The following is a 10789-nucleotide window of genomic DNA, read 5'->3' on the forward strand; positions in this document are numbered from 1 at the left end:
TAGATGGGGCTGCTTGTCGCCCGAGGTTCCTCTGTACTCTAAATGTAGTGTTCATATGGCTCCCTGCACCTCTCTAAGGGGCCCAGGTTCTGGCTCGTGGTCCCTGGAAGGCAAGAACTCCCCTAACTGATGTCCCCACATTAATATAGCACATATTAATCTGGATAGTTTCAGGGAGCCGATGGGGCTTCACACAGAAAATTATATTCTGGCATTCCAAATTTGTTGTTATACGATGCACCCCCTCAGCATTGTAAAATGTACTGAGCACATTACGTGATGCATATTGTATAGTTTGCATCGTATGATGTGTTCAATGCAATTTATATTGTTGCAAGGGTGTATCCTGTAATATATTTTTTGGAGTTAATAACACAATGTGGCTCTTCCTAGAAATGAGATAAGTTTCAGATATTATTGCAAGCAGGTCATGAATGGGTAGAGGGGGAAGAGATGGGTGAGGCAGAAAATCAGAATAATGGCCAAATGGAATTACAGTATCATTGAGGGGTTGAATTAACGAGGTGTGACTGTTGACTATAGACATATTTGGTAAAACACTGCAGCATACAATACTAATATCAAGATCTTTCTCCATATTATAGTATATTGTTTGCATTTTAATTGATAAATTTTCTCTCATTCATAGAATAGAAATTTCAAGTCAAAATATAGAGATTAAACATTTCAGGTCTCAAAAATGTTCATAATTGTTCAGTTTCTTGTGAGGTTAGTTCTCTCTTTAGGCTTATATTCTTGTCATAAATTATTCATCACTGATATTTTCTTGACCTTACTGAAAGCCACACCTTATGCTCCCTGTCTATATCATGTATTTTTTTCTCCTCTCCAGTAAGCAACTGGCAATCTTCAAATAATCAAGTATCAAACACTCATCGGCAAATCTATATAGAAACATTAGCCGCTATATATCGTACTTCATCAGGGTTTGTTATTCAAAAGTAATAGTTATTACTGCTTAATTTTACTAATAAATAACAGCATGTAAATTTATATTATAAATGTATTGGGAAATCCGTGCAATAAGTCTGTACACCACATAAAAAACTGCATATTTGTTAAAGCACTCCTGGCAGTACACTTCATTGACTGGTCCTGCAGCTTGGCTCTGTCCATTGTTGTACAAATTGTCTCACCGGAAATTCTATTTCCAACATTACTGCATTATTGTCATCATACTTATTTCTCCACTGGTCTTCCTTTAGGTTAGAGAAAAAGTAAGTCCAACTCTGCTAAATCTGGTAAATTAGGTAGTGAGAGAAATACTTGCGGCAGGAGCATCACACTTCAAGCTCAATTCCTCACAGCATTAGAATCAGTAAATGCTGTAGGCATGGTTTTTCCATGAGCAGAAGTCTAATAGAATATGTTTATAGATATTTAGTACACTCAACATTTTGGAAAACCTACAAGATGTCTCCAGGAGGCCTACAAGATGCCTACAAGAAATTTCCAAGATACCTAGTCTCACTGATTGTTTCATGCCTTACCAAAACATTATTGCACAGTTCACCACACACGTACTTGATGATTTGGTCACTCACCACAGCTTCATGCACTTGTCCCACCATATCTGGAGATGATACCTCAACAAGATGACCTGGCCTCTGCATTTCCCGTGCCTGCTCTCCCAGTTGAACTTTGCCTCCATACTTTTTGACCTCCAAATATGATGGAGTGTCGCTACCCGGCATCGTCATGAACTTGCTTTGCATGGAAGTACGGTAAAGGTATTTAGGTCTCCTCTTTAAGGGTACCTTATGATTTTGCTGTTTGGTTTTCTTGCAAGGTTGCTGTGCAACCTTGTAAGATACTTGTCAATACTACCTCATAGTATTGACAATGTGAAACTTTGAATACTTATTTAAAATTGTATCATATAAATTGGTACATGTCACTCTTATTAACCAGATGCTGACTCTTTGTATTTTGAGGAATATAGCACTTTCATAATATTATTTATATCTTGAGACATGTTAATACTAAAGTTGTATAATATATTATTGTAATTATAACTTAATAAAAATAAATGAATGTTTTAGTAGTATTTACTGTTGAGAAAGCCAGTGTTTTTAAGTAGTATGTTTTCCTCACACTTTATTCCCATAAGCATAAAATTTGGTTGCCATGAGCCAAGTAAACTATTACGAGTGACAAATTTCTGTTAACTACTGACCAAATTTTCTCTCTCTCGTAAGACTCCCAACTTTATTTACAATAGTGTCAAGGCTGAGATATCAAAATAAAATTCATACTGTATTTTGTTCTTTCCTACAAAATCAATAGTAATGGTATTGTGTTCTTTCCTGCAATATTAATACTGTATATTGAAGTGGAACCTCGATTCAGTGAATCTCTGGTTGGAGCGCACAATTTCCAGGTCAGATTTATTCACCCGGTTCCACGAACTCTTATACACTACAGTGGAGAATGTACAGATTTGCTTAGGATGTTGGCACAAAGTTCTCAGACTGGTAGAAAAGTTGGCCATCATATAATAGGTTAAAATTAAAGATTCCCTTAGTGAAATCAGCCCATAGGGCGTGGGAAATATGAGGGTATGAATGGTAACACTCCAATCACCTTTTTAATTACAGTATTTTTATACATGGACATAAGATTGGAAGAAAGAGTTGGGGAAAGCCATTGAGCATATTTAAAACAAAATTGTTGTGGTTCCTTATTTCCAGCTACAGAGGTTTTCGTTAAGGAAATTATGGGCCCTTTGTCTTTTGAAAATAAGATTTCAAGGCTAGGGCTTGGGAAATATGCTAGATGTGATTAAATCTATTTACAGATAAGTTCTCTAGGTGGCTGTCCTTCATATAACAGGTTGAAATTAACATTTCCCTCAGTGAAATCAGGCCCATAGAGCAAGGGGAAGTACAGTAATGTACTGGTGTTAGCAAACCAAGATGTGTAGTTGACCACTTTTAAAATTTAAAACAAATTCAGAAATGTTGATTTGTTATGAGAAAAACAACAAAACTGACCACCAAATCAATACTGAAAATGTCCATCAAATTTTTAAACTGTGGCTTGCATAACCCTTAACCAACTCTCTCTCTCTCTCTCCTTTATTACTGGTTCATTACTTGTACACTGTAATAGTACTTCCTTATATTCACCTATCTGTTCTTGCGGGGGTTGAGCTCTGCTCTTTCGGCCCGCCTCTCAACTGTCAATCAATCAACTGTAACTACATAGTTGGAAAACTCAAGTAACAGACATTGTAATATTTTCCAATATACTACTATACTTCACCTGTACAGTTGTACGTTGTAGAAATCAGTGCTCAATACAGTTCCATCCAGCAGATTACATATAGGTTTCCTTCTAATATCTTTTATTAAGTAGACCATCTCAAGATAACTTATTAACGTGTGAAGGTACACTCTAGGTGCCTATGCTGCGGGAGTCAGTATGTGTGTGTTTTGCTGACTTTTCTCCTTGGATTCACATACCTGTACTTTTATTTTTAACGATGCTTTACAGTGCTATTAATGAAACTTTTATATTGACACATGGTAATTGAATGATCTTTCTTTGGGCGAGTCTTTAATTCAGATTCTGGAAATGAAGGATCGTCAGAGTAGCCCAGCATTTTCCATTGTCCAGAGCTGTTGAACCTTTAAATGGCTCCAATCTCTATCTGAGACTACTTCCTGTGCTCGAATTCCCAAATAAACTTTTTGGGGGCATTATTTTTGTAGAAAAGAATTTGACATGTGCATCACGTTGTAGGCTGCTTAATTAGCCAAGTTGTTTAAGGGTCAAGTCACGACTTGTTAACAGAGATGAGTAAATAAGGGGCAGTGAAACTTGTACAGTATCTGTATGAACTCTCTCATACTACTGTACAGTAAATAGATTTAGAATTTTTTATTCAAGTAAAGGTACATACATTGAGTTACATACATAATGTTAGATTTAAAGATAGAGATAGTACATACAATGCCAAAAGCCACTAGTACGCATAGCATTTCGGGCATACATTCGGGCAAATACGTGAGAGAGGGAAGGAGGAGGACACTGGTATCTGTAAGAACTCTCGTACTACTATACAGCACACTGGAACCTCATTCAAATATTACTGTAATGTAGATCTTAAAAAAGAGAGAATTAACTATCAACAATTTGTAAGCTTGGAACAGGGAACCCAAACTTTTAAAACCATGTAAAATATATGTGATGCCTAAGCTTCAATATGCAGTAGTTGTAAGGTACCCATATCTTAAAAAGCAAATAGATTAAAGAAAAAATGATGAAGACATTCTGCTAAATAGATCATGTAGCAAAAGTATATTAGGGATGTGAGGAGAGACAGGAGGTGGTGGATATGTGAGAACCAGTAAACAGAAGATGGAAGTGACATGATCACCACACATGCAAAATTGACAAGGATAAATTATTAAAATCTGTAACATTGAGAACAAGAGGCCATAAATTTAAGCTAACAAAATAAGTGTGCCAAAGAAATGTGAGCTGATTCTCTTGTAAACAGAAAGGTTGATTGATAAAATAATTTAAATTTATATGCCATGTGAGGTTTTGAAGGTACAGTAATGCCAAAATCTTCAAAAGCTTCCAAGCCTATCGGGAAGACAAGGAATCCTGCGTGTACCTCTTATCTTGTCCCTTCACTTATACTATCACATCACCAGTACATTCACTTGCATAAGAATGTAGATGTGCTCACTATTTTGAGTCCTATAAAGATCAATGGTAAATATAACAAAAAGAGTACTGTATAATTTTTCTGGTTAAAAGAAAGTCAAGACAACATAAATCAATTAGAAACATGATATACCAATATACCGTTTTGTTTACATCGAATTCCTTGGAACTATGTTTATTTGTATTTATGATAAGCTTTCCTATGGGAAAGGAGGATAGCAAATGAAGCTCCATTAAGCACAACAGAAGACCTCTCCCCCAAAAAACACATTGAGATAACCTCTTTCCAATTGAAAATAGTCAAACGATAGAAATAAGCTCATGGTAAGTGTTTCCTCACCCCGGGTATATTGAGATCCCAAGTGGTGGCATTCAGGATAATTGGATGAGTGGGAATTACAATAGGTTGCTCGGAGTTATTTGACTATAAGCAGTTTGAAGTACAGTAACATTTTGTAATATGGTTGAGTGTTTTAAGTTTTCTTTGTTTGGGTGGCTCAGTTCAGTAGAGGGTTGATCTTTGCTTCCCACGAGCTCCGTGTCATGAAGTGAGAGATTGCTTGTAGATGTTGTGAAGTGTTTACTCACCTAGTTGTGCTTGCGGGGGTTAAGCTTTTGCTCTTTGGTCTCGCCTCTTAACTGTCAATTAACTGGTGTACAAATTCCTCAGCCTATTGGGCTTTATCATATCTACATTTGAAACTGTGTATGGAGTCAGCCTCCACCACATCACTGCCTAATGCATTCCATCTATTAACTACTCTGACACTGAAAAAGTTCTTTCTAACATCCTTGTGGCTCATTTGGGTACTAGGTTTCCACCCGTGTCCCCTTGTTTGCGTAGCACCCCATGCTAAACAGTTTATCTTTATCTACCCCTATTACTTCCCTTGAAAATTTTATAGAGAGTGATCATGTCTTTCCTAACTCTTCTGTCTTCCAGTGTTGTGAGGTTCAGTTCCAGTAGTCTTTCCTTGTAGTTCATTCCTCTCAGCTTGGGGACTAGCCTGGTGGCATACCTCTGAACTTTTTTTTAACTTCATTTTGTGTTTGACTAGATGTGGACTCCAGGCTGGAGCCACATATTCCAGTATTGATCTGACATGAGGCATACAAGGTACTGAATGATTCTTTACATAGTTTCTGAAGGCAGTTCTTATGTTCGCCAGCCTTGCATACAGCGCTGATGTTATCTTGTGATGTGGGCTTCAGGGGACAGGTCTGGTGTGATATCAACCCCAAATCTTTCTCTCTTCCTGACTCCTGAAGGATTTCCTCTCCCAGCTGGTACCTTGTGTTTGGCCTCCTGCTCTCTACACGCGTATGTGTCCCCAAGTACGTGGCGAGGTCACAGTGTCTTACACAAGCGGGTGACGTAAGCTGAGGGGAAGTTACATAGGTCCAATCTAGATAAAAGTGTTTCATTACACTCAACATATTATTTTTAAGATATTTTATTGTGTTGTATGTATGATAAGATATACCTGGCATGATAGGTCTGCAATACCTACCTTGGTCTGTTATGATTGAAAATGTTATATAATGTATGCGTTGAGTAACCATTCCATATTCAACACTTGTCACGCAAGGCAGCAGCTCTGATAATGACACTTATTATACTCAACTAGAAGAATACATTACAATATTTAGTTTTAATTTTCTGTGAATCTATTTCAGCCAGTGTTGAAATAAAAGTTATATTAATTATATTTGTGTTACTTGTCTATCCACTCTTAGTAGCTTAGTCTTAGTTTGTATGAAGAGTAAACAATTGGTAATTTTTGCAGCTTATATGCAGTATTCATTTCTTCAGCATGAATCCTTTTTGAAGCATACAGTCAATTTTATTGAGAATGTTCATTGCCACAGTACTGTGCACTCCTGCTTGAACGGACTAATTTGAACTGACAGCTTCCGTTTCACACCAAACCTCTATTTGGGTCATCCACTTGAACTGATTTATGTAACGACCACCTTGCTTCTTGTTAGGTCAGCATTCGATCTCTGGTAGTTCGTGTGGTTGTCCGTTCCTTCAACCCGTCCTTGTATCCCAGCTCCTTGTTCTTGTATCCCTTCAAAGTGCTATGTAATCATATTGGCTTACTTTCCTCTTCATAGTTATTTTACCTTACTCAGCCTCTATTTACTCATACATTGATACATTAATAATACAAACATCATGTTGTACTACAGCTGTAGATTAAATAATGAACAGTATACAGTACCGTATGTAAGAAAACAATTATTTTTATTTGGAAGTGAAGCGTGACTTGCAAGGTACATCTGTTATAGATGAATTTATATACACTACGTATGTACGGTGTTTGTATATTGTATTAGATGAGAAACAGTGCCAGTTGCCCATACTCCTTCACCAGACTGGTCAGCGCAAGGCCACTTTAAGTGTCACCAATTCTCTCTCTTCACGAAGAGATTTTTCTCAACTGCTTCAGCTTAGCTAATGGTGCTGCTAGACAATCCTGACTTAATAGTAATCACATTAAAAACAAATAGCAGAAATCATTTAGTCAACTGGATCACCTAATAATTACACGTGCTAAATAAAACCCAACAGGTGTGAAAGGAACAAATAAATACAACTGAATCCTGTAGGAACAAATAAATACAACTGAATCCTGTAGGAACTTCTAAGAAACAAAGAAAAATTCATTAAATTATCCATTCATTACTGTCAATATTTATAAATAATTGTAAAATTTTATTTTAATGTTAATTACTCGTGTACATGTACAGTATACATAAAAAGTACAGTATTTTTAGCATACAGTATTTAGGCATACCAAAGTACATCATTGTACTTTTCAACAGATATATCTTGACGCATTTTGGTTCATAACAAAATACACACAACTTTCCAACCAAATTGGTCGTTATTTTTTTAACAAAAATGTTTGGTGCCTCTAATGTCAGCCATATTTGGTAACATTAAAGGATTATGGTCAAACTAACACTATAAGGGCATGATTTCCGTTCACACAAGAATACACAGTGCTGTACTATGCTGTAATGAGAAACTTAATGTATGTGATTGAAGTTTGTTCCCAGTGGGCAAAATATGCATGAATGATGTAAAGCCAATGTTGAGTTAGTCATGTGAGAATTTGCATGCTAGGTAAATGTTTCTCATTTACAATTTGCTAAACTTATGTTATTTGAACTTAATAGCTGCTCATAAATGTAATACTGTATTATATAGCTGACCAAGATCTTTTCTTTAGTTACTCTTGTAAAATGTAGTTAGGTAAAAGACTTGTATCGTGACTCCAAAATCTCTCTCCTCTTTTTCAGACGTAGAATCCTGGGTGTATTCCTGTTCTGCACGTGAGCATTTCCTAGTGGTTGTGGTACTCTTCTGTTTACTCTTATTTAAACCTGTTCAGCACATAAGGAGAAATTATAAGAATAAAGTGAAACGATTGGAGGTTATTGTCCGATATAAATATATTGTATCAGAGAAGTACATGTACAGTATATTATTACTCGGAGCTGGTTGAATGTTCAATGAAGTTTTGGTTTTCAAAACTTGCCTGAAATTTTGACACACACGAGCGTGTGATTTTCAGTAAAAATATTAAAATAATAGTGTTTTTGACCAGTGCCAGATACTCTTACAACATAGAATGAAAATATAATTATTCTGTTAATATGTAACATTAACCAGCTCATCCTCTCTACTGTTCACAATGTCGCCAAACTGATGTACTAAATTGCCCAAACCTAACCCAACTGAGGACCCTTAAATAGAAAATGGGACATCACGTTAATTTTTCAAGTTGCTATGATGTTTAGTCTATCAGGTTTAGGTCTTAGGAGATTTATACGTCAAAATGTGAGGTACATTTCGAGAGGACGGGTTAACGTCATGATACTGTATTGCTATTGTGTCATTTTATAAATCTGTTTTGGTTTGAGAAATATTGTATCAGAAATTCTGTAAAATCAAATTATGAAGCTGGGTTGATTTCTGTTATATGTATATGAAAGACCATTTTTACTGCAGTTTGTCAGAAAACTATGTGATCTCTTTGTATGACTGACTTAGAAATTGGATGATGCAGCAATTGTAGTTACAATCTTTACCGCTCAATAAAGAAGGCTAGTAGGCCATGAGACAGGCCTTGTTCAAAAGTATTTAGCAATCAGTAAATTGACAACTTCATGCAAAATAATTATTATTTGAAGATTTAGTAACCAACTATGAAAATATTGACACCCAACCGACACATCTAAGATGAAGAAGCGACGATGTTTTGGTCCGTCCTGAACCATTATCAAGTGAAACATCATCGGCTCCTCATTTTCAGATGTGCTGGTCGGCTATCAACTCTTGAGCCATGTTATTGTTGCTTCATAAAACTGGAATTCTATTGGCACCATTGTGTTGCATATGTGGGGTAAAGTAGTATAATGTTTGTATAATATATAATGTCCTCTCATCAACTTCCACATCTCTACATTGCCAACTACTCAGTAACCAGCCAGGGGGAAATGAGAGATCACAGATGTTCATATCTTTGAAAACATTCTTACAATAGTACCTACAAATGAGAGAAAATGTATAATTTTTTTTATTGTTAGCAAACTTTTAAATTATGTTTTATACGAACTTTTCAAAATTTAGTGTTAATATGTGAAAATATATTTATTTATTTTATTTGTTGTTACATGCAATGACAATAACTGTGGGAGCTAACTTAATGTTTATCAATATTATTTCAAATAAATGTGTCCCGAGTGTAGAGAAAAATATATTTATTTAAATATTATTTGGTTTAAGTTGTTTGCATATGAAATATACCGACGATAAAACGTGTGAATTTTAGGCAACAAATTTTATTTATAAACTTTTATCCATCTATCTACATATATCCCCTTAATGTTTTTATATTATAGGAAGCTTGCATCTCCAGAATATGCTCAGATATAGATGATTTTTTTGGTTGAATGGAGCAGGTAACACTGAAGACACTCCTTATACTGTACATATAAAGTCCAAGTCTGTCCTTCCTATATCCAGTACCTATACTGTATCAACATTTACTCGTACTGTATAACTTAATCCTTCCTGCGTGTTTGCCGGCAGCTGATCTCGCTCACTTACTTCTAAGTCTCATTTATTTCTTGATAACTTATAAACAGTACTGGTGTATTACGGGCTCACCATAGCCCGTGTTACTTGGAACTTTTTGTTCCAGGTAGCGAATCTTTAACAACAACAACAACAGTACTGGTGTGCTATGCTTTCAGTTTCCTCAATAGTGCACCTCTTTACCCATTTTAAATTTTATGTTCCTTCATTGTCATATCAAGGAAACCTTGTATTAGTCAATCCCAGATGCCTAACTAGTCTGCTATTACAGATACATTTTAGTATCATAAAAGAGCTACTTCTGTTGAAATACAAATTTTCTTACCTAAATTTTTATTTTGTCTAGTTTTTTTACCTTTTTTTTTTATGTTTGGTAATGTATAAGCTGATATTTGTCTAAACATCTCCGCACCTCTACATTCCACCTTGTTTTCTCATTTGCTTCTAAATTTTGTCATTCTACACATTTCTTGTACATTCTTTCATTCAGCCTCATCCATATCTTATTTAATAGGAATCATACAAATAAATTGTGGTTTTGTTGTGTTTTCACCCATTTAATTTTGGAAAGATTGTTCATTCACATTGTTGGGCCTTAAAATTACCTATAACTTCATAACTTTTACTGTGTCACTTCTTTGTTGTAATTATTTTTATTATGGTACCTGTACCTGTACTTAATTACCTTTCAGTTTTATTTATTTTAAGGATCTTGTGAAATTTAAGATAATGATGAGCATTTATTGTACATTTCTTGTATTGTAACTGAATAATTAAAAACTTTCTATTCATTCAGAATATGTGTAATAAGGCTTATTTATCATATTTTCAGTTTGCAAGGAAGTATAGTTCTTTTTTTAATGACGAGAATAAAAAATAAAGACTTTCTCGCGTAGTTTTATTCACAGGAATAGGTGACATTTTTGTCAACAGATGCACTTTTTGCTTTGACAAAGGAGTGTTGTGGCCTGTGTGTGCTTT

At 35.3% G+C, this 10789-nt stretch overlaps 1 protein-coding gene across 5 annotated transcripts in view; it reads left to right on the top strand.

Annotated features, from left to right (window-relative positions):
- The window catches only part of LOC123758439 (PHD finger protein rhinoceros), a 58172-nt gene extending 47476 nt beyond the window's left edge, over positions 1–10696 (top strand). For 3 of the 5 annotated variants that reach the window (XM_045742857.2, XM_045742858.2, XM_045742860.2), the window contains exon 17: positions 8008–10696. In XM_045742857.2, coding sequence (XP_045598813.2) covers positions 8008–8013 — 6 coding nt within the window. In that variant the 3' untranslated portion in view covers positions 8014–10696. Of the gene's footprint in view, positions 1–853; positions 963–8007 lie in introns of all 5 variants that reach the window. The other 2 variants (XR_006772888.2, XR_006772889.2) reach the window with 2 other exon arrangements.
- The last annotated feature ends 93 nt before the right edge of the window (positions 10697–10789 follow it).

This window comes from Procambarus clarkii, chromosome 11 (assembly GCF_040958095.1).
Source record: "Procambarus clarkii isolate CNS0578487 chromosome 11, FALCON_Pclarkii_2.0, whole genome shotgun sequence".
In the NCBI taxonomy this organism is placed as follows: Eukaryota; Metazoa; Arthropoda; class Malacostraca; order Decapoda; family Cambaridae; genus Procambarus; species Procambarus clarkii.